The 24,150-nt window shown below is 36.9% G+C and overlaps 1 protein-coding gene across 1 annotated transcript in view; it reads right to left on the bottom strand.

Annotated features, from left to right (window-relative positions):
* Window positions 1-911: 911 nt before the first annotated feature.
* CAMSAP2 (calmodulin regulated spectrin associated protein family member 2) overlaps window positions 912-24,150 on the bottom strand; it is an 84,821-nt gene continuing 61,582 nt past the window's right edge. The window contains exons 8-17 of the mRNA XM_088153326.1: window positions 22,484-22,577; window positions 20,880-20,962; window positions 19,307-19,376; window positions 15,538-17,731; window positions 14,860-14,996; window positions 12,824-13,044; window positions 10,325-10,397; window positions 6,071-6,186; window positions 4,980-5,098; window positions 912-3,590 (exon numbers count right to left, since the gene is read on the bottom strand). Coding sequence (XP_088009452.1) covers window positions 3,285-3,590; window positions 4,980-5,098; window positions 6,071-6,186; window positions 10,325-10,397; window positions 12,824-13,044; window positions 14,860-14,996; window positions 15,538-17,731; window positions 19,307-19,376; window positions 20,880-20,962; window positions 22,484-22,577 — 3,413 coding nt within the window. The 3' untranslated portion in view covers window positions 912-3,284. The remainder of the gene's footprint in view (window positions 3,591-4,979; window positions 5,099-6,070; window positions 6,187-10,324; window positions 10,398-12,823; window positions 13,045-14,859; window positions 14,997-15,537; window positions 17,732-19,306; window positions 19,377-20,879; window positions 20,963-22,483; window positions 22,578-24,150) is intronic.

The raw sequence follows: 24,150 nt of genomic DNA, 5'->3' as shown, positions 1-24,150 counted from the left end.
CCTCAGGCTTGCAGTGGATTGGGGCCCTCTGCTACTGCAGGCAGCTGCAAGATAGTGCTGCTCCAGGAGGACTATAGCAAGCTGGCTGGCTGCTACAGTGCAAGTTCCCCAAGCTTGAACAACTAGGTGGCCTGTTGCAGTTTTACATATTAGGAAAAAATGGCAGACAGGCTTTTTACACATATGCAAAGGTATCTTTTGGATTTAACAGCATTTGGGTTTAATGGACACCGTCTTTCCCCGAATGGTCCATTAAATAGAAGTTTTGCTGCTGTTGTTGTACTTGAGTCGTTAAGTCGTGTCCGACTCTTCGTGACCCCATGAATCATATTGCGCCAGGCCTTCCTGTCCTTCACTGCCTCCCTGAGTTTGCTGAGTTTTGCTGTATTTGAGTAAAATAGCTGATAATTCTTCTGCAGAATCTCTTTCTTTGTAGGATAATACCCGACCCCATAAAAGGTTGCAAGAAAAGCATTAGCTAACTAGTGGTATAGTTTCTTATATAGCTGTGCAATCTAAACTGAAATTGTATACCAGAAATAACATCACTATGAGGATTTGGGTGCCATGCTTTTTATTTAGATGGAAGAGAAGAACTACATTGTACTAGGTAAGCAGCTATACGACAGTATTTTACAGCACAGCATCTGGAAAGGAAAGTAGAGTAGCAGTGCTCCACAAAAGTGGACAAGGAAGCATACAATCACTGTACAGTTCTCAACGGACGGTGCCCATTAAATTATAAATAAACAGAAATTGGCTTTAAACAGCCAAAGAATTAAAAACATACACCAACAGTCATCTTCCCTACCCCCATATAGTTTCAGTAGCCATCATGACTGTCAGACTTTAAATACCTGACCTGAAAATTAGGATGTTTGGCAATTCTGTCATATATACAATAAAAACAAACTGTTATTACTTTCCTAGCATATAGTAAAATTTTAATATCAGGGGTCTTTTATTTGTAATATTCACATTCTACCTTTAGACATTGCACAGAATCTTTCTAAAATGTAGACAAAATTCATAATACATTCAATAATTTAAAATAACCCTCTCTGCTGTTACATTTTAGAAATCATCCTGTTTAAATAGGTGTGCAAGAAACAATGTAGTGTATATTTTAAATAACATTTATTTCTTTAGCAAGAATACTTTAGATTAAAAGATCTTGCACATGATTTCCTCTTTTACCAACCTCAATTATGTCCTAACTTTTCTCTCCCAACCACAGATGTACTTGAACTATCTTTAAATTAGGTGTACATTTATTTGGGTTCGCAATAACATTTCCCTCTGCAATTAGTTGGAGGAGAAGCTTAAAGGGTAGAATGCATAGAACAATTTCCTATTTTACACACACACACACACACAAATACACACACACGTGTGTGTCTGTGTGTGCGCAGTATATATATATGTGTGTATATTACACAATATGTTTACATTTGGATAAAAGATGGGTTAGATATCCCAGTCCTTACATGCAAATAGTAAGAATGAACTAACCACAAATAGATTTAGGGTTTTTTTTATAGTTTTAACAAATATACATAAATATAACAACATAAATTACAGTAAAATATCAATTGCATCTTTGAAAAAAATTGATAAACAACCCAGAAACATTGATGCTTAGGGCTGTTTAATAATTTAAAAAAAGGGTTTTCTAAATTTAGGATTTTTTATTCCTGTACATCATCTATACAAAGAACAAAAGCAAATTGTAGTGAAATATTAGTCTGAATCAAGCATTTCAATGGCAGAAGTGTACAGAACGTTTACATTTTCCTTTGCAGGACATATTATAAAGTTCAAGCATAAGATAGATAGTTCAATACTGCCTTTAAGTTTCAACACTTTTTACAATACTGAAACGGAACCAGAGCAGTAATTCAAGTCTTTTCCTGAGAATGTGGTTCCACCTAGCTCCCCTCCCACCCCACAACTAAGTTGTCTGGTATATGAATGTGAAAAAGCCATAAGAAAAATAAGGGTAGATTTCAAGTTCACATGTTGCCACCTGTCAGTTAATCAAGCCTCCAAACAGGAATTACTTTTCTAAAGTAATCAGATATGCAGCCCTTCATAAATACTGAAAAGATGTCCTAGTGATAATTTTATATTAAATTGTAGATTGCCCAAGTTGCTTTCAGCTAGACTTAAGATGTCATAAATCTAACCAATACAGTTATTTACTCAGATAAAATTAACTCAGTATATTCTGCATCTTGAAAGAAAATTAACTTTGGTCCATATATTGGGCAACATCTTGGTGGTATACTAGATTTATCTTCTTTTTCTTTCTACTTCCTGCAAAGGACCCACATGAAATGTATTATTTTAACACACCTAATACTGGATTTTAAATGGTAGCAATAGTCCCAACCTATGGTTCCAACATATGTAAGTTGGCTTCTATGCAGTTAATATTGTTTTATTTATGTGGTTTTTTTTCCCCTTATAGCAGGGAAAATCTGTGCAAAATTACAGGATGCAATTTAAGCAGAAGCTTGGGCAGAAATGAAGAATGGTTGCCTGTTTAGAAGAAAATAAGGAGGGAAAAAAGCCTACCAGTGCATACGTTTTCATTTCATGCTACCCTGGACCAGGGCCGTGATGGATTGTTAAATATAAGGATGATGTCTTTACAACAATAGTAGACACATTTCCTTATTAGAGTTTAAGACATGCTAGCAACATTTAATCCTACACATGTCTTACAAGAAGCTTTTCTCCTGTATGATGTCCTTTAAAAAGAATCAGAGCTAAAAAGGAGTTAAGCTAAGCTTAATTTTGTTGAGCATCAGGCTTGGGCCCTTTGTTATCTGCAGGACGTTAACAAAATAATAATAATTATAATTACAATAATAGTGGTGTGGCAAATAAGACATTACTCCAGTAAAGTTATAAAGAACAGAAGCAAATTCTAAAACAAGCCTAACAGTATAAGGCAATAAATGTAAAACTTTTAAAACTTCAGTCATTGTAAGTGTGCAAACATTCAGAGCTGCAGAACTGAGGAAAGGAACACACATATCATGAGTAACATGAACTAAAGTCCCCAGGTGTGAATCCATTGTTCATGATGCACAATACCTAAGTGTCAGTTTTCTGCAAGTCTTCAACACTGTGTTTACATTCCAGTTGGCAATGACAACAGAGCTTGTTCTTCAAAGAAGCCTTGTTACCAAATTGGAGTCTATTTCGTAATAGACAGCAAATCCGAAGTGCACGTTTGCCACAGTTGCCTCAAGCAAGGTATATCTTCCCACAGGTAGCTATGTCTTTGAAGATAAGAGCTTTTTTGGAGTTACTGGTCTCTTGCTCTGCCATAAATGGCTGTGAATGGTAATGGCATCAACACTTGCAGAGAGCGTTTTCGCAGGTATGTGGCTGAACTGCTTCCTGTCAGAGTTGTACTTATAGAGCCCCTCGATCATTCTCTTAGTGATTGATCTGGGGCCTATCCCAGTCAGCTTATTGATCTCTTCAGTTTCAGGGCAGTGTGTATATAGAGATCGGAATTGGCAGCCTGAGTCCCGGAAGAGGATTAGGAAGTTGTTAGCATCTGATTTCTCCATTTCCTTCAGGGAATAAAGGAGGAAAGAAAGTTCTTATTGTGGCAAAGTTAAAAACGCACTTGAACGCTTTTAAATAAAAGTATTTTTTCTTGAACTCTTAGAAAAGGATTCTGTTTTCAAGATGTGAATTCAAACATTCATTATTGTTACATGATGTTTGAGGTACCAAATGCATAAAAGAACTACAGGTAGTCCTTGATTTTTTTATTTAGTGACTGTTTGAAGTTTTTTATTTTATTTATTTATTTATACATAGACTTATCCCTGCCCATCTCCCCACAATGGGGGACTCTGGGCGGTTTACATCAAGTTAAAACAATAAATACATGATTAAAATTTATAAGTTACGATGGTGTTGAACAAAGGGACTTACAACCAGTCCTCACACTTACCACCACTGTAGCACCCCCATGGTCACATGATCTGGGTACTTGGCAACCAGCTTGCACTTAGGATAGGGTCACGTGACCACCATTTGCGACCTTCCCAGCTGGCTTCCGGCAAGCAAAATCAATGGGGAACTGTGTGATTTGCTTAATGACCACATGATTCGCTTAACAGCCACAGTGATTCACTTAATGACCATGGCAAAAAGGTGATAAAATTGGGTGCAACTCACTTAACAACCACTCCGCTTAACAACAAATGTTATGGTCCCTATTGTGGTCATTAAGCGAGGACTACCTGTAAGAACAAATAGTTTGGGTCTCTTAAAATACAATAATAGTTGATAGAATTAACTCATGTGTTCAGCTGTGAACGATTGCTGGCTATCATTTATAAAGTAAACAAGTGATATATGTGCTTGTGTGAACAAACGTGAAAAAACAGAGCTCTTCCAGAGGACATTTAATTAGATAGCACCATTGGTATTTCATATCACTATGCATTGCTCCAGTTTAGTTTTATTTTGGTGGAATTGTTTTTAATTTTATATGCATTTCATAGTGGATATTTTTTGTGCACTCTGACAAGAGTTGCGGGATTGTGGTAGTATAAAAATAAACAAAAAATTAAGCGAATAACCAAGGTGATTTTAAAAACTAAACATATGCTTGATGTACAAGATAGTTATATTCTCTTTGCCTCATGCTGTACCTCCCTCAAGATTTGAATCCGTTAGCCACTCCAGCTGGGAATTTTAGGTGTTAAACTTTGAACATTTCTGGAAGGATAATCAATGGAATCAAAACGGATTTATGCTGTATGTGGACCCACCTTGATAAATATATGCATTCTTATAACAATATTGAGACTGTTCCTCGTCATGCCCTCTTTTTCTCATGGCAGTCTTTCCATTAAATATGCTTGAAAAAAATAGCATGAGCTATCTAGTTACTCTTCTAATAGATCTAAACTTTCTCCTTTTATTTCTTTATAGGTTAGTCTTACCTCTAGTATTTTATTCTTCTGTCCTTCATTTACTTTTCCAGCCAGACAACAATGGGCAAGTGCATTTTGGATGATGTGCTTATTGGATTTTGCACTGGGTTCTTTGTAGAGCTTTGGTCCTAATTAAGAGAAAGAGAGAGACAGAGAGAAAGAGGGTGTCAAACAAGGTCAATATGGCTTAGAAAAACAAGCCTTAAATACCATGATTATTTTTCCTATTATCATTTTAGTTAACAAAAATTAGGTACTGTATATACCTAGGATGAACATCTGTCAACCTGCAAACAAAAAAAGTCAGAGCAGCACTAAAGTGGTCTGGTCTTTCATATATTTCATATACTATTTTAATAAACTTTTAAAAAGTGGGGGGAGGAAACTTTAAAAAAAAGGTTATATGGAAAAAGGAGAAAAGAGAACCCTGAGGATTCCTTCTACTAGGGCTTTCATACCATCCTGGACAGTCTCAGTTTGTCTGCAAGCTGGCAGCTGCTCTCTGTCACAAGACTTCTTCACTGGATCACTGCCGCTGTTGTCTCCTTGGTAGAGATCTCCTGCAGGGCCTCTCTTTAGGCTACCTGATCCTCACACCAGTCTTCTTTGGGCAGATCTGGTAGGCCTGAACTGCTGTGTCACTTACCACCCCTGGATCGCTTCCTAGGCCTCCCTCCCTGGATCACTTCTGGCTTCCCATGCCAAAACGTGCTGATGAAAATCATCATTTTGCAACCAAATTTCAATGATATGATCTGGGGCCTCTGAAAGTTGTAAAAAAGGGCTGGTGGGGCCTGCATGTGGATTGAGGATCATGGATTGCTTACCTCTACCACCCACAGAAATGCACGATTCCCAGATAAAAGTGAAGAAACATGATTCCAATGGAAGGAATAGCTGGCCATACTGCAGTATGTCTGCAGTGAGTGGAAGATTGGTAGAGAAGGTGAAGGGAAGGGTAAAGAATTTATTATTATATTCTTCTCAGTTGAAAACCAAAACATGCTCACAGGAAGAAATGGACCAAGTCAACGTTTTTTCCCCTTAGGATAATTTTGTTTTCCAAGGACTTTTCTTCAAACTACAGTTGTAACACCAACCTGTATATTCTGTAGCAGAAGCTACTGAAGAAGTAGTTGATGCATTTTCCCAGTCTTTTTCCCCATTACGACTACCACAACAACTTGGAGATAAGAATCCTTCCACAGACTCAGACCTAAAATATGCATATAAACAAACAGAAAACATTCAGTGTTGATAATAATACATTTGCTTTTCAACACTAAAGTGAAAAATATATGTGGAAACAGCTAAAGGTGAATATGAGAGATGCCACATGGAAGCAAGTGATCTAACAACAGCTTATTTCTTCTAAGTGTCTAGAATATAGATTCTATTTATTTAATGTATAACACAGCTTTCCATTCAACTGATTCTATTTACTTCTTTAATTTATAACATAGCTTTCCATTTAACTGGATGCTCAAGATAATTAAATCTGAAATTAAAATCTGACAATTGAAATAAAATTTTGCATGTTTACAAAATACACACACAAAAATATCAGTCAATAATCCAGTATTATCAGAAATTTGCCTACTTTTTATAAAAACCAGATTGTGCAGGCTAGATAATCGAAGGTACCATTATCTGTAACCTATATTTCAGAGATGCAGTTAATATTTAGCATCAACATTTGACAAATCTGATTTGATAACATACATATTAAGCTTTTCCTGTTTTCATAGATTTAACAGGATCAGTAATTTCTTGATAAGATTAAAGTGTAGCTAGGTAGGCATATATAATCTTTGGAATAACTATGTTCTACAAAAATTGATTAATTTCATCCTTTATTTTTGACTTAGTAGTATATAATCAACAACGAAAATAAAAAAGTGTTTTATTAAATAGAAGTCATTGTACATTGCCTTTTTTTTAAGTAATGGGGAAGTAGGGGCATTAGTTTGGATCAGCTAAACCTGATCAGGTTTTAAATCATCTGAATTATTGCAAGAAGAATTTAATTTGCCCAAAATTGCAAGATGACAATGTAATAAATTAAAAGATTTGTGGTTCCATAATTTGGTCCAGGTGCAGTAGAGGCATCTAAACTCTTAATTCTATGGTTAATATTGGTATCTATTTTAAGTCTACAGTATTGTTCCATAAACAGTTAAATGCATTGTTAAGCTAGATATTAATTTTCTGCAAGAATTTTGTGATAAAGGTTTAAAATACCTAATATTTCATACCTCAGATTAGCAAATAATAATTTAGGATTTTTAAAGAATATGAATTGTGCTTCATATGATCTTAAAATGAGATTAGTTCAAAGATTTATTTTATTTTTATTAGATGTTTTAAATGGGTTGTCAGCCTCATTATACTTTAAGATAGAGAGCACATACTTACTCATATGAGTCTTACCACTGCCCCATTTTGGGGTTAATATCCTTAAATTTGTTACAATGAGAGTACAAAAATCAGTACAATTTAAAGATGTGCATGTACTCTTGAACTATATACCAAAGATTTGGAATTTATCATTATATGAAAAGTATTAGATTTACTAACAATGACGTTAAACAAAAAAGTTAATTCAACATTGGAAAGACAGCGCAACCCCAAGATTACAATCTTGGATTGATAATATGTGTTCATCTCCTGTCTGTGAACTGACTTCTCCCAGTGTAATGGAAAGTTAGATCAATATTAACCCATGTCGTCAAGGTTTAAAAAATATCTTTAAAAATTCGGCTGACTATTTCCATATGTAACATATTTTTCCGTTCCGATACAGTAGAAGAAAATATATGTAGCTCAGGGTTGAACTGTAGTCCTTGGTGCTCTCTGAGCTTGGTTGTTTGCTTGCAGATGTTTCACTACCCAACTAGGTAACATCATCAGTGTGAGTGAGTGTGGGGTTTGCTCCCTGTTTATATACAGTAGCTTGCCCTGCCCGTTTTGGTGGGGGGGTGGTTTTCTCCTTGGTAGTTCCTTGATTAGAGTATTGTTTTCTGCTTGATTGTTTGCCTGGTGTTAATCCCTGCTTATCTGGGTGTTGGCTGCTGGACAGCATGTGTTCTGGTCTTTTTGTTTCCTTCTTAGCTTTTTTATTGTCTCTTTTGAATGGTGTGTAAATATGATTCATTTCTATGTGTCCATTGATGGCTGATTTGTCTGAATGCCAAGTTTCCAGGAATTCCCTAGCATTTTTGGATTTAGCTTGGTCTAGGATGCTCAACTGCGCTCTCAGTTGAAACTATGGTTGAGGTTGAACTACAGTTATCATGGACAGAACACAATACATACAAAAAGCCAAAGAATTACTGGAGGACAAAGAAATTTACATCCCAGTAAACACCAACCCAATAGAAAAACTGGACAACCTGATCAACAGAACCCTCAATGACCTAACCAAGAAAGTCAAATCACAAAAGAAGAACAGTGGCAGATGAAAAGCAATGGGCCCATCCTACCACGCTTTTATGGATGCCCCAAAATACACAAGCCTGACATACCTCTTCGTCCAGTTGTATTGCTACCAGGGATCCCAATATACAACATAGCCAAAGAACTTACATCTTACAGAGGGGAGTGAATATTCTATCGACTCCCACTACAGTGCCTCCAGAAAATCAAAGACCTAAAAATAGAAGTAGATGAAATTATGGTTTCATTCGATCTCACTGCACTCTTTACGTCCATAGATCCAGAACTAGCAAAAGAATCCATGGCAGCAGCACTACACAACACACCCGACCTAGCCAAATATGCTAAGATTTAAATACACAGAATCATGGACCTCATTAATCTGTGCCTCACTACTTGCTTTCAGTTTGATAAATATATCAACAAATCCGAGGAACACCCATGGGATCACCACTCTCAGGACTCATAGCAGAGACCGTACTACAGCATCTAGAAACTATAGCACTCCCACACATACAACCAACAGGCTCTGGTATGTAGATGACCCCTTTGTCATAATAAAAAAGGAACAACTAGAGAAGATACATGAAACAACAACATCTTCAAAGGAATAAAATTAACAAGGGACGAAGAAAACAAAAACACACTACCCTTCCTGGATATCCTCATCAGGAGAGGAAATGACAGCAAATTAGAAATGCAAATCTATTGAAAAACAATCCACACTAACAAAGTAACAACTCAACCTCCCGCAAGGGGAGCTATGTAAGAACATTATTCAGACGAGTACAAACGCACTGTAGCAACCCAGAACACCAGAAAAAGGAAACATCTTCCAACAAAATGGATACCCATACAACTTTATCAAAAAGTGCCTGACCACTCAACCCACTACAGCACAATCAACATAAGCTATTAAAAGGATAACACTACCATACATCAAAAACATCTCAGAAACAACCAACAAACTATTACAACCAGGTGGGATCACTACAGCACACAAACCAACTAAAGCCCAACAAAAGCCCTCCAAAACATCTTAAGGAAACCAAAAGACCCAGTAGCCCAACAAGAAAAAACAGGAGTCATCTACAACATGCAATGTAAGGATTTTAATAGCTACTATGTAGGACCGACAGACAGAAGACTAGCAGAGCGCATCCATGAACACCAACTAGCAGTCAGAAGACATGATAAAAACTCCTTAATCTCACGACATGTGGACAGACTCAACCATAGTTTCAGCTGGGAAACAGTGAGCATCCTAGAGCAAGCTAAATCCAAACATACTAAGGAATTCCTGGAAGCTTGGCATTCAGACAAATCAGCCATCAATAGACACAGAAATAAACCATATTTACACATCATTCAAAAGAGACAATAGAAAAGCTAAGAAGGAAACAAAAAAGACCAGAACACATCCTCTCCAGCAGCCAACACTCAGATAAGCAGGGATTAACACCAGGCAAACAATCAAGCAGAAAACAATACCCTAATCAAGGAACTACCAAGGAGAAAACCACACCCCACCAAAACGGGCAGGACAAGATACTATATATAAACAGGGAGCAAACCCCACACTCACTCGCACTGATGATGTTACCTAGTTGGGTAATGAAATGTCTACAAGCAAATAGCCAAGCTCAGGGAGCACTAAGGGTTCCATATTTTTCTGTTTTGTTTGCAGGTTTCTTCTTTTCTTGTTTCTTGTAAAGCAATAAAAAATAAAGAGCTATTTTTACTGTTTACAACACTCATACACAATGAATATGGTAATATGGTAACCTAAAGTGGTGAATTATCTCAACATAGGTGTTTGACATCCAGTTTAATGTACCTATAACTTATGTTATGGACAGCATTGTGCTATTCAGCTAAGATAATTTCTATTAAAAAGAAATGGTTAATTGAAGATTTACCTTGGTGTTCTCTTGCCTGATTGCATACTGTCATTATCTCCTGTGTTTAGTGATGCTAGAGAAAGGCTTGATACTGAGAAGAGGAAATAAAAACATTGACATAGTCAGTTATAAACTTGTGTAAATACAAGGAAGTTTAAAACAATCAAGACACACCCTGCAACTATCCATGAGGGAAGCTATCTCAATGTTTAATAATTACTTTCTCTTTTTACTGGTCCTATAAACTGCATGTTTGTATACATACCCTGCACATTTCATTAATATTTTTTTTTGACGTATATAATATGGCAAATCACTAAAAGAGAAATCAAAAATACATTTAGGTTGTTCTAAACTAAGCATTTGTTCATAAGGTTATGCTTAAGATTTTGTTATCCAGATTTCAATATGTGGAATGAGAACGGCCAGATGTACAAGATAAATTCAGAAGAGGATAAGCCCTTGAGACCACAATGCTACCTTTTGATAGATAATAGAAAACGCAAGGAAATTCCATAAGGACACTGAATTTGCTTTATTGGTTATAAAAAGGCTTTTGACTGTGTAGACCACAATGAATTTAGGATAGCTCTTAAAGACATAGGTGAACTGGGCCATCTCATCTGCTGTTAAATAATTTGTATGATAATCAGGAAGCAACAGTTAGAATGGAATGTGGAGCAACTAAATGATCCAGAAGTGACATCCATCAGGTCATGAAGAATCAGAAGTGACCGAATGACTGAACAAAACCAAGCATGAGCACTTTGTACTCATTGGGTTTGCCTTCTGTAGTCCACATAAGTTTGCCTATTGTTCCCTGCTGCTTAATGGAACAGTCATTGCTAGATGGGAAAAATCACTGGGGAAGATTTAAACCATCCCCAGCAAGCTGAAAATAGCCCCCATCAGCAAGTCAATCTTTGGGAGTTTCTGTGATGGATAAAGAGGTATCTACTATTCATTAACTCACTAGAGTGAAACTTTGCATGCATATGGATCTCTATATATGTTTGTGGGTGGGTGTTAGGTGCACAGATTTGCAGCTAGCTCCTGACCAATCTACCGTAAGGCATGGGGTTATTGGGACTGAAAAAACTGCTCAACATCACTAAAGCATTAATGCAGTGCAATGCACCATACATAAAAGTGCATACCTGAAAGAAAAACGACATCTTTATTGATCTTCACCATGAGTCAAAGTTAATTTTGATATGCACAATATAGTAAACTAACTGCTTTTAACTTTATACAGTGGTCCTTTTAAGTGTGTGAACCCTTTTGAATTTTCAGTATTTCTGCATAACTATGACCTAAAATATGATCTGTTCTCCGCACAAGTCCTAAAACTAGATAAAGAGAATCCTATTAAAGAAGTGAGTCAGAAACATTATACTTGTTCATTTATTTGTTGAGGAAAATGATCCAAAGCTGCATATTTGTGTGTGGCAAAAGTATGTGAATCTCTAGGATTATCAGTTCATTTGAAGGGGAAATTAGAGTCAGGTGTTTTAATCAATAGGATGATAATCAGGTGTGAGTGTGGGAGGTCCTGCCTTATTTAAAGAACTGGGTATTCACTATCAAAATCTGATCTTCACAACATAGGTGTGTAGAAGTGTTTCATGGCTTTAACAAAGGAGATTTCGGAGGACCTCTGAAAAACAGTTGTTGATGCTCAACAGGCTGGAAAAGGTTACAAAACTATTTCCAAAGGGTTTGGACTCCACCAGTCCACTGTCAGGCAGATTGTGTACAAATGGGGGCAATTCAACACCATTGTTACCCTCTCCAGGAGTGGTCAACCAACCAAGATCACACCAAGAGCAAGATGTGTAATACTTCGGGAGGTGTCAAAGAACCCCAGGGTAATGTCTAAGGAACTAAAGGTCTTTCTTGCAGTGATGAATATCAGGGTTCATGAGACCACCATCAGGAGAACACTGAACAACAATGGTGGGCGTGGCAGAGTTACAAGAAGAAAATACTTCTCTCCAAAAAGAACAGTGTGGCCCATTTACTGTTTGCAAAAGACCATGAGGATAAGCCAGAAGGCTAGTGGAAGAATGTTCTGTGGATGGATGAGACCAAAATAGAACTTTTTGGCTTGAATGAAATGCTACTCAAGGGGGGAGGGGGCAACACAAGTTACTGAAAGCAAAGGTTCACATACTTTTGCCACACACAAATATGTAGCACTGAATCATTTTCCTCAATAAATAAATGAACAAGTATAATGTTTTTGACTCATTTGTTTAACTGGGTTCTCTTTTTCTAGATTACGTTTTACATATTTGTGCAGAAATATTGAAAATTCAAAAGGGCTCACAAACTATTAAGTAACTGTGTCATAAAAAAGGAAACAGTCTATCCCCAAAACATTTAAGCCCCACAAAAGCAAAATGGTATAACAGGTTTTATAAGGTTTATATTCCCTGGATTATAGATTTTAAAAAATTATATGCCCTAGCTTTGTGCAATGGCACAAATATGTCCTCTTCTGGAAGCAGTTATTACCTGGAGGACCTTTGATTGGAGTTTTAGGTGACTCAATGTGATCCCTATGAATGGATTTTGGACGTGCCTTCTTTTGTTTGGAAAAGTGAGGGCGAGGCTTTAAGACAATGTCCATGTCTTCCATTAGTTTCAGTTGCTTCCGCCTCATATATTCCTGCTTAATAAACTCTCGTCGTGCTCTTTCATCTTCCTTCTTCTGACGTTCTTCCTCAGACTTCCTCCTTGAAATTTCAATATGGTTATAAAATTTCACATACTCAGAAAAACACTGCTGATGATCACAAGTGATGCCTAATAACCAGGCCACATTTAATTTTCAAGTACTGGTATAAATTTAGCTTACATTACCATGCTTAATTTAAGGCCTGTGTGAACATTCATGCTGGCACGCTGGCCCAGCAGCATTACGTTTAAATAAATATTCAGACAGTCCCCTAATGGCCAATTTTAACACATGATGATGCATTGTGATATCAACCACTGAATACTTATGAGGATCAAATTTTTTATTTTGCATAACACTACTGTTTGAAGAGAAATGGGTTATCTTAAAATTCTATTTTTTCTTAATTAGGTGTAAAATATGCCTTAGAATACTGAATTTTCCATTTGGAAGCATATGATTACTTTGCAATCAGATAGACACTGGGATAAAAGGCTCGTTAAAAGTTGGCATGTAGGAGAACAGAAAATGATGTGGGGCAGCCTTCCCCAGTTTGGTGCCTTCCAGCTGGCTATGCTGGCTGAGGATTATGGGAACTGAAGACCAGTACATCTTAAATGCATTAGATTGCTGAAGATTGCACTGTTACACTAAGCAGATCTCAGTTTGAGAAAACTAAGGGAATTAGTTGGTAAAACTAAACGGAAAGAACTATGGGTTTTTGAAGGAAAATGGGAGTTTGTATACTAAATTGGCTAAATATACATGATAATAATTAACATGAATGTGTTTCTTGTGCAGAATTTGTCAAAATAAATCCATGGGCCAGAATCAGAAATAAGGAGACCATGGCTTCTTTTGATGTGCACAATTTTTTGGCTTTCATTCTTCATTTTGCTCCTCTTTTGCATGCTCGAGGTTGAAATAATCTGTTCTTGATTTTTAAACACTGATAGCTCCCCAACACATCTGAACTTGGAATCCTTGATTTATCCAAACTGTTATTAGTATAGAATTATGGCTATGCACAAGTTTGAAAATGATTCAGAATATGTGCTTCGGATCCTGCCAGAACATGGCACCTCTCTATTAATTAAAGGAGCCTATCTTTTTTCAGGCTTCTGTGAAGCAGGTTAGGAAGGGTATTGATGCTTTTGAACTCTGGTGTTAGAGAAGGCTCCTGAGAATGCCATGGCAGCCAAGAAAACAAACCAATGTATCACTGAACAAATCAACCCAGAGTTCTCACTTGAGGCCCAAATGGCCAGGCTCAAATTAGCCTACTTCAGACACATTATGCAAAGACCTACTTCTCTAGAGAAGACTCTAATGCTGGGAAAAGTGGAAGAAAAAAGAAGAGGGCGACCAGCAGCAAGGTGGATGCACTCAGTTATAGTGGCAATGGGTATGCCATTGGAAGACCATGTTAGGGCAAGATCATCATGGAGAAAATCTATCCATGTGGTCACTAAGAGTTGACAGTGACTTGATGCCACACAATCAATTAATGTAAGCCTAAGGAGTCGACTTATTAAAGTTGATGCAAGTCTTAGCATGAAAACCTGAAAAAAAAACATGAGCTGATTTAATGAACAGCAGAGAGAAGCTGTAGTTGTGATAATTCAAGGTCCAAATGATTCTGAATAATTTTCTAAGCATGCACAGCCCTAGTGAGAATAACCCAGAATAAAATGGTTGCTTCAGATCCTAATTTGTTGAACAACTACAATTTAAACAAATTCAAAGTTCCCCAAGTCTGGTTGCTAACTTATGTGGCTAGTGCTTCCAAATTTTTACTCATGTTTATTTTAACAGCCTAACTTTAAAAAGTAATCTTTCTTTCAGAACAAGTAGCATGTGCATTTAATCTTACTTTGTTTCTTCTTTCTTATGCTCCATCTCTGCTTCCAATTGCTGCTTTCGAAGTAAAGTTTCTCTTTCTCTTCTTAATCGCTTTTCCAATAATGCTGCCCGTTTCACAGCCATGTCATTTTCTGGTTTTTGATCATCCTAGTAACAATAAATAATATTTTAAAATTATCATTTAGACTTTAGTTACTGTGCAATCCAGAGAGGGCAACCTGTTGACCTCATGTAGTTCCCATACCATCTCCCCAATTGTGCTACTAAATTTGGGAATGAAACTGCCACTGTCCCACCTGATTTTGCCCACAAAAAGTTCAAAATAAGGTATGTGAAGCATAATGCACCTCTTTTGCTCCTTTAAACTCTTCATTCTCTGGAATGGTGCCCATGATCTTAAATACAGCTCCAAATAGCCAATATTAGAAGATAGAATTAATATTAGCATAGCTGGAAAACCTATCCTTCAGAGAAACAAAATCCCTATTATTTTAGAATTAATTTATTCCATAATTCTTGTTTTCCCCAAATATCCTAAATACAGTATCTTGTTTGAAAAACTACTGTAAAGGACAATCTAATAGTGAGTAAAAAATATTCATTTTTTTCCACAGCACCATTATTTGATGCAGCATTTCTTACCAGAATTCAGGTGTCCAAACAGATTGTGATGTATCCATTCACTTACCTTGAAGAAGAATCCACAGCACACTTTTTGGTCATCCTCTGGTTGTTCTTTGTCACTCTCACCCTCTGATTTCTCAACGGACTCTTCTGACTTCTCTGGTGGCTTCAAATCTGTGAGAGAAACTTCTATGAGGTTAGCAGTTTTAATTGCAGGTGGTGGCAACACTGGTGGAGTCAAAGGCTCTTCATTTGGAGTAAGGCAGACAATTTCTGTAATGGGCTGTGACAATACTTCAGATACCATGGATTCCAGAGGTCTCATCTGTTCTTCTTCTGATTTTTGCCCAACTATCTCTTCAGTCTCTTGTTTCTCAGAATCTTTTTCACTTGCTTCTACCTTGTCAGCAGCTTCTTGAGTTATGTTTTTTACTTCATTCACAGGGTTCTGCTCACCATCATCCCCAAAACAAACAAAAGATCTAGTTTGAACCTGGCTTGGAGAAAATCTTCTCAAACGTGGAAGGCTATCCACAGATCGTGGGGCAGTCAAAGTGCGATTCAAAGGTGTAATTTTCAATTCATTTGGTCTTGGAGTCCTTTGCATTTTACTTGGGAGAGACGAATTCTTCCTAGAAGAAGACTGTGGGGATTGGTGGGATGGCCGAGGTGCTTCTACTGAAAATGGAACAATGGGAGATGATGATCCACTAAGCCTCATTGAAGGCTTCAATTCCCGAATTTGCTTTTGAGGAGAAGGTTGAGGAGGTGAAATAACCCACGCTTGCTGCTCCCTCATCTGCATTAGCATCTCTTGCTGAAGTGACAGGCGTTGCATTTCCTGTTGCAGGAAATGTAGAGAAGAATTGAGCTTCTCAATAGATTTTGTATATTCTAAAAGATCACCTTCATTTAAATTCTCTTCTGAGGGACTTATCAAATTAGATTGCTTCTCAGCATCAACTGGGGTGTTTGGCGACTTCAGCCACATAGTTGAGGGAGTTTCAGTGGTTGCTTTTAGGACCTCAGATGTCTTATTTAGTTGTTCACCTGACTTCTGGCTTTCTTTTTCTTTCACTCTATTGTTATCAGTGAACACTTTCTCACCTTCTGCTCCAGCTGCTTCTTCTCGAAGTGGTGAAATCCCATCACTTTTCTTTTTCACAACATTAAGGAATGCCGTTCTTCCCATCTTTTGTCTTTGTTTTGTGAATGCAGCCTCAACCTTCTTCTTTTGGGCTTCAATTGCTCGCCTCTTCTCTTCCAGTTTCATCTTCAGTTGCACCATTTCAGAGGCCAGCAACTGTGTTGTGTCCCTTCCCTGAGGGAGAGGGGATTCCTCTGGTATTTGAGCCCAAGAAACAATGTGTGGAATGTTCAGCTCAGAGCCTTCTGGGGTGGTTTTCTGAGAACTGCTTCCACTGCTCCTGCTGTCAGTGTGATTCATCTTTTTAAATTTCTGCTCTGCAAAGCTGGTCATTCTAACTCCTGAACTTGAAGATGGACTACTGCCAGCTTGAGATTTGGCACTTATTGAGCTTGGACAAGGACTCAATTGCTCCTTATGGTTGACGCCTCTGCTGTCACATTCATGCAGAAACCGAGATGATTCTTCCAGATCGGAATCCAGGCTTACTGTATAATCCCTTAAAGTAGAATCTTCATCCATAGTCTCTGGAATGTCTGAAGGGACATGTATTCCAGTATCTACTTCTGTGTTATCAGTTACAGGACTGAGGGCACCTTTTGTATCTGCGATAATATCAGGGCTACTTTGGTTAGGTTTTATGTTTGAATTTAGGATGCTCATCTCTTTGTTGTGAAGGAAAAACCCATTTGTAAATTGTGCTGGTTGAGTAATATTGGCCGATTTCTCACTATCATGGATAATCTGCAAAGCCTGCTCAATGCTTGGTGTCTCAATTTGATTGCCAAATTCATCAGTAACCAACCTGTTTTGCAATGCTCCATTTGGTAGGGTGTATGTGTTAACTTGGTTGGCATTTCTTTGATTGCTGTCTGCTTCCAGATCACTGTAAAATTCTACATCTTTTTCTTCTTCAATATCCTCACTGTCCTCTTCATCATTTAGAGGCTTGAAAGATATATTCTTTTTAACGTGTCTTGGCATATGGTTAGTATTCTGTACAAGGCCTTCATTGCTAAGAGATCTCGTAATTCCTCTATTTGGAGGTGTCATATGGATGCTGTCTTCTTTATCAAAAGAAATATCAAATGAAACCCCATGTACTGAAGACCTAAAAGGAAATTTAAATTAAAAAACCTTAGAACAACCCATGTAATATTAAAAAGTTTAAATATTCCAACATGTTAGTATTAAAGAATAATATCCTTTATTTTATAGTACAAATGCTGGCTTCAAACCAATGTAACAAGATATAATCTCAACCCTATATTCAAGATATGACTACCGAATGTCAATGAAGATAAGCAAAGACCAAAAGGGTTTTTTGTCTTCTTGCTAAATGGGCAAACACATTTGTGCTTTTACTGCCATTTAAATATTTTTTAAAAAAATGATTTTTGATTACTCCTTTGGATTGGGCCTAACAAACAGTTATAAATGTAATGGAATATATCTAAACTATTGGATATAATTCTGAATTATTATTTATACTTAATATCAAAACTATTAAGTGTTCTCATGGCCTTTAGGTTGCATTTAAGAATTCACAGAGTTCCTTCCAAAAAGATATCCATTTCCTCTTACAAGTAGTCCTTGGGTTGAGAATGCCTGGGTTATAGGCGACCCATAATTAAGAATGGAGCCTATTGTGGCAAAATTTAATGATTCAAGTTAAATACACAACAGTTTGAGTTAAATACACAATTATTCAAGTTAATTACACAATACTACTTATACAGTATAATACAATAATACTGTTCCAGCTTATGTACAAATTCGAGTTAAGGACAGACCTTGGAAATGGAACTTGTTCTTAAACTGGGGACTACCTATATTCATAAATAAGAACAAGTGCAAAAGACAGGGTGGAAGAAGATCTTCCACATGTTTTGACCCAAGAGCAGTCTCTAAAATATCTCTGAGCAACTGTGTGCCTTTGTCATTTAAGTAAAAAAATAAATAAATAAAAATTAATCAGGACTTGCAAAGTAAACGATATAGAATATGAAACAATTTGTGCATGGGAAGGGTTGTGAAGATAAGATTTATTTATTTATTTATATATCACATTTACATAGCCACCCATCTCACACAAAATGACTCACACAAAGGATGAGATACAGACTTGTCAGTGTTACTGTCATTAAATTGTGTGTAAATTAGGAATTATTCATATTTAAGTGCAGACAATCTGTTGAGTTGAATGATCTTTCACAGAAAAGGAAAAATGGCTGTTGCAAGTGGGATTTATGATCAGGTGTTTATTAATTTATACAGACATTTATATATGACCTACCTCCAAGACTCAAGTGGTTTACAATACAGTAAATATATTTTATTTATTTTAAAATGATACACAGAGAAAGAGATATAGACGTTTCAGAATCACCACATAATATATACCACAGCACACACAAACACACCCATAAATGATGATAACAGATACAGATATATCGCAATCACATAAACACAGAGACTCTTCCACTTTAAAAAATAAGATGTGAAAGAATACTATTAATTCCCCAAACCTTCTCCCTGTAGCTTCTCCATGGGCATTACATGCATATTTAGGCTATTGGTTATCTGCAAGGATAACCCTTTAAAGATATAATCTTCTGGCATCCAGAGAATTATTAAGTAGTGACACTTAATTGCAGAAGGCAATATCCAATGGCAAATATCTTACCTTTTTTCTTTGGGCCATGTCCCTACGTATCCATCCATGTAGGACATAGATGTTGATCTTTTAATGCTGCCTGTTTGAAATCAGCATAGAATACAATATAAGGATAATTCTTTGGAAAGTTTTGAAAAGAAAATATAAACAGAAAGCAATGACTTAATTGGCTTAGAAAGTGAAAATGGATTTTTGGCACTGATATATAAAGCAAGTTACATAAATTAAATACATGCATTTGTAGCTCTGCGAGGAGGGTAGAAAGGGTGGCACATCAGCTGCATACAGCTTGGCAGAACATCTGGTGAGACCTGCAAAGTTGTCTTGGTTCCCCAACTTTGTCTCTCCCCACATCCACTCACCTCTTCTCCAGCCTCCCTTCAGTGCCTTTATAAACAACCACTTCCCTACCCTACTAAAAGGCTGCAGATTCTCCCTCTGACCTTTTAAAAAAATAAGTCCTGTACTGATTAAAAAAAAACAACTATTTTTTTATCTTTTGGAGGAGAGAGAGAGAGACAGAGAGACAGAGAGAGGGAGCGCATGCAGCAGAGGGAGCTAGGACATTGAAACAGAAAACAAGACCCTGTACTAGTAAATAAAAGTAAAAGTAAAGTAAAACAAAAACAAAAAACAAAAGGGCCCAAATGCTTTTGGAGCAAAGCCCTCAACATGTAACTTGTATTACCACTTATATAATCAACATCTTAACTAAACTGAATTTAATTCTCAATGACATTAAATTATATCAGCACCATTCTGCATGTTTCTACTGTTCATACTGAACATGAATTATATTTATGCATTCCTTCCCAATTTAAAAATGCAGAAAATAAAATTAAGTACTTAAATAAAGTTATATTATCGACAAAATGATTAGCTCTATAGAATAATTCTACCAATTCTGTTTGTTTATTCCCAAAATATACAAGGTGATCCCATGAAAGTGTCATGAACCTGTCTCCTCTGTCCTACATTATTACAGAGTAACGAGGGCCAGTAATAATCTTCAGTTGTTATCAAAAGCTGGGATAGTTAAATCATTCTCTGCATGCAGAAAGCAACTTTCTCTTGATGAACTACTTTTATATATTAGAGAGTCACCATGTGATTATAGACCCTGATTTTCCAGTATCCACAACTGTCATCATAGAAAAGGTTCTCCACTAGATCACTGCCCTCTAAACACAGATGTATAGCGTTGGGGATGTTCTCATTTTTGATAATGATTGAAATGGACAAGAGTAGAGCACTGAACTAAGTATCAAACTTGGAATGGAAGAACAAGGCCAAAATCCTACTGTAGGAATGAAATTATCTGGGTGATGCTGGGTCAATTAAGGCCTGTAGCCTAACATATTTCACTGGCAAACATTTGAGAGTGGGGAAGAGAAGATCATCTGTACCTTTTTTTAAAGAAGAAGTTAAATAATATATATATATTTTAATTCTAAGTCATGTTTTGCACTGCATGAAGATTATTTGTGATTCTAAGAACAGTTTGGAAAAACATTCTCTTTTGATGAATGATGAAATAGCAGAATCTGAATAGCTCAAAATCCAGTCACTTATATGTTGGTACCTGGAACAGATGAGTAAGGCTGTTGCTGAGTGTGCCTTGCAGGAGGAATCTGATGAGATGGTATAAAAGTTGAAGTCCCCACACTGAAAAATGAGAAAACCCACCAACTTGTTAGTTTTCTATTTCTGTCACTTGAAAAAATATGCAGTCCTGAACACTTGTTAAGCAGCAACTTTGCATTATTTATTTATTATTCTGCCTTATACATTGCTTCACTTGCAACCAACTCTAGAAAGCATACATTCCATATGAGTAACAAAAATTAAAACACTAAGTAACATAATAAATCATTAATCCTGTCCTGCTGGGGAAACACTATTCAAAGCTGGAAGGGAGCGATATCCAATTCAGTGCCCCAGTGACCTTCTTAATGAATAAGAAATCAGGAGAATTATTTTTCCAGATTAAAAAAAATCAGTACAATCTTTGCCCCTTGAGAAGGTATTCAGCATTACTTTTATCGCTATAGCAATCTGTATGCATGCTTTCTGTTTAATTCAATGAACTGAACATAATTTTCTGATCATACAGAACCACAAAATCTAAGAGGGCTATCATCTTCACTACAACAGCACACTCTCTTAAAATATCACCTGTGTTGCAAATATTATGGTATTTTAAGCCTTTTCTATGTATTATTCATTGTTTCTTATATTTATATCCCATATTTCAATTAATAAAATCAAGACATTATCTGTAGGACACCCCTCACTTTTAAGCTTTGTAAAATAGATTGGACTGAGACATGGTGACTGGCCTAACATTACCAAGGAATGTAGGCCCCTCTGCTCCTAGTCTAATAATTCTAATCACTATATCATTCTGTTTTCTAGATACATTATAAAGTAAGACGGACAGAAAGATAGTTTCAGATTCTTATAGCCCTGCTAACATTTTGAGAGACATGAAAAGCTGTTAGATGTGATATATGGCAGGATAGATTGTCTACTGTTACTTTTATCTCAGACAAATATTATGCATGCCACTTTCCAAATATATATAAAATTAACTGACTTCTACTGATAATTAACAGTAGGGTCCATCAGATACTTAACAAGTTTTTTGTACTCTAGAAGGAACACTATTGATTTAAGCTAGAAAAAAATCTGTAGAATAATTAATCTGCATTGGAATGACACTGAAATTCAGTAGATCACTAGTTTTGAAAATGTATCTTGGCAACCCTTGGGCCTTGCTCAGAAGCCTAGTAAAGTTTTGTTTACAAGACAATCTGCACAAGTCAGTTCCCACATGATATAGCCATCTTCTGCAATGGCACCTTAATGACTGATATACTGTACATCCTGCAACATAAGCATTTACAGTACATGCTACCTCAATATGTTGAGGACAGAACACCAGCGTTTTGCATATCTTTAGTTCTGCCACCTTTAGTTTTTAACTCACAAGGGCCTTCTCTACATCAATTGGAGGGTATAGCAAGATTCATCTCCTTTTCTATGATGCTCCAAAGAGCAAAGCACAAATTTTCCACAGCTCATTGAGAGAGGGGGGAAAGGGAGATAGGGGGAGAGAAAGAGAAAGATTGAGAGAGATGCCCAAGTGAAACAATATAAATGAGTACAAAAATTGCGGACTTATACCTGGTTATCAGATCAGAACCATGCAAAACACCCGGGTAACTTCTTTGATTGGCATTTGTAGGAGGAACAGAAGATGCTTCTTTTGGAGGTTCAGCTGCACAGAAAATAAGTACTTCATGCATTATGGTTGTAAAAGTGAAGACACAGACAAAACTTCAATTGGTCCAGTATGCACCTATTAGGGAGCTCATCTCATTTTAGTTGCCAATCTCATTTTGTCATCGATTACTATTAGGAGCTCATGGAAATCTTGATGTTAAAGTGAGATGGGCAACTTTTTTTCTGTCGGGAGCTCTGTATTGAATCTGAAGCACGGCAATAGATAGAGCTGTAAAATTTGCTCCAGGATACAAGTCAACTTGCTAGACCTATAAAGTTCATCCCACCCTCATCCTAAGTTCAGATACAGCAATTTTTTCTGCATCCTGACAAAGAAGGATGATTAGCTAGGTGGTAGAAAAGAGAGGGTCCACAATTGTAGAACTGTCCTCTGTGGGAGGTTCATTTGTTCACACCTTTTCTTCTTTAGTTTCTAGCATCAGAGGAACATAGTTTTATTCAGAGTAGTTTAACTCTGCTGTTTTAATTATCTGCTCTGCTGTTTTTGGTGTTTTTTGATAGTTTAATGACTTTAAAAAAGGATTTAGTGTTCTTTGAGTCTTCTTCTTCTTTGCGTTTGTCCTGTTTAATTGCCGAATCTGCTTGTTTTGCACTGCACTTGCCTAGTTCACATAGCAAAGCTAACAATTCATGATATGATGAGAGGTTTTGTTTTTCAGATGACTTGTGGCAGAGCCTGATACTGATTAAGGCTGAGAGAGTGAGTGACTGGCCCAACATCACCTAGCTGGCTTCTGTGCTTAGGGTTAGACTAGAACTTGAGTTTCCCTACTCCTAGTCCAGCAGCTTAACCACATCACACCGGCTCTCAAAGCTTCATCATGGTCCTGCCAGACTGCCAGTGTGGTCAGCAACAGCAATGGCTCTACCCCTTCCATGCAGTTTCTGACAGACAAACAGACATGCAGTTCACTGCTATCCAGGGGAATCACTATGGCGTAGTAGTTTAGATGATGGATTAGGAGTGGGAAAACCCAGGTTGTCGTCTTCTCTTAGGCATGGAAGCTGGCTGGGTGATGTTGGGCTAATCACTCCCTTTCAGCCCTAAGCAATATCAGGTTCTGTGACAAGATGGCTGAAAAATAAAATGCAATCCCTGTTGCATCATGGATTGATAGCTTCACTGTGTGAAAAAGCAGATCCTGAAACCAAGCAGGACAAATGCTAGAAACAACAACAAGAATTCTTTGAATGCTCTTACTTGAAGTTCTACTTTAGTAAACAAAAGGACATAATATAAATTATAGGGCTGTACAGAGATCCGGATGCAAAGGGATAGTATTGTCCCTTAATGCACGAGCCAAGACATGAGATATACAAGTGAACTTAAAAATCTTTCTTAAGTTAAATTATTTATCTACCTAATCTATTATCGTTCTGCTTTGGTAGCACTTCTTCTGCTTCAATTCCTAAAAAGTCTTCCTTTAAAAAGAAAAGGGTGTGGGTAGGGAATGGGAGTTGCCATGATTCAACCTGGAATATTCTGCTTAAAGAACACATGATCTACCACTAAATCTCCTGTTGTTTGTCATACTATAAAAGCAGGA

The sequence above is a fragment of the Python bivittatus genome, unplaced genomic scaffold (genome assembly GCF_059951505.1).
Source record: "Python bivittatus isolate LINGU-HERP-01145 unplaced genomic scaffold, Pbiv_v1 ctg000700_np1212, whole genome shotgun sequence".
Classification (NCBI taxonomy): Eukaryota; Metazoa; Chordata; class Lepidosauria; order Squamata; family Pythonidae; genus Python; species Python bivittatus.
Note: the sequence above shows the minus strand (reverse complement) of the source record. Positions and strands in the feature narration are given on the sequence as shown.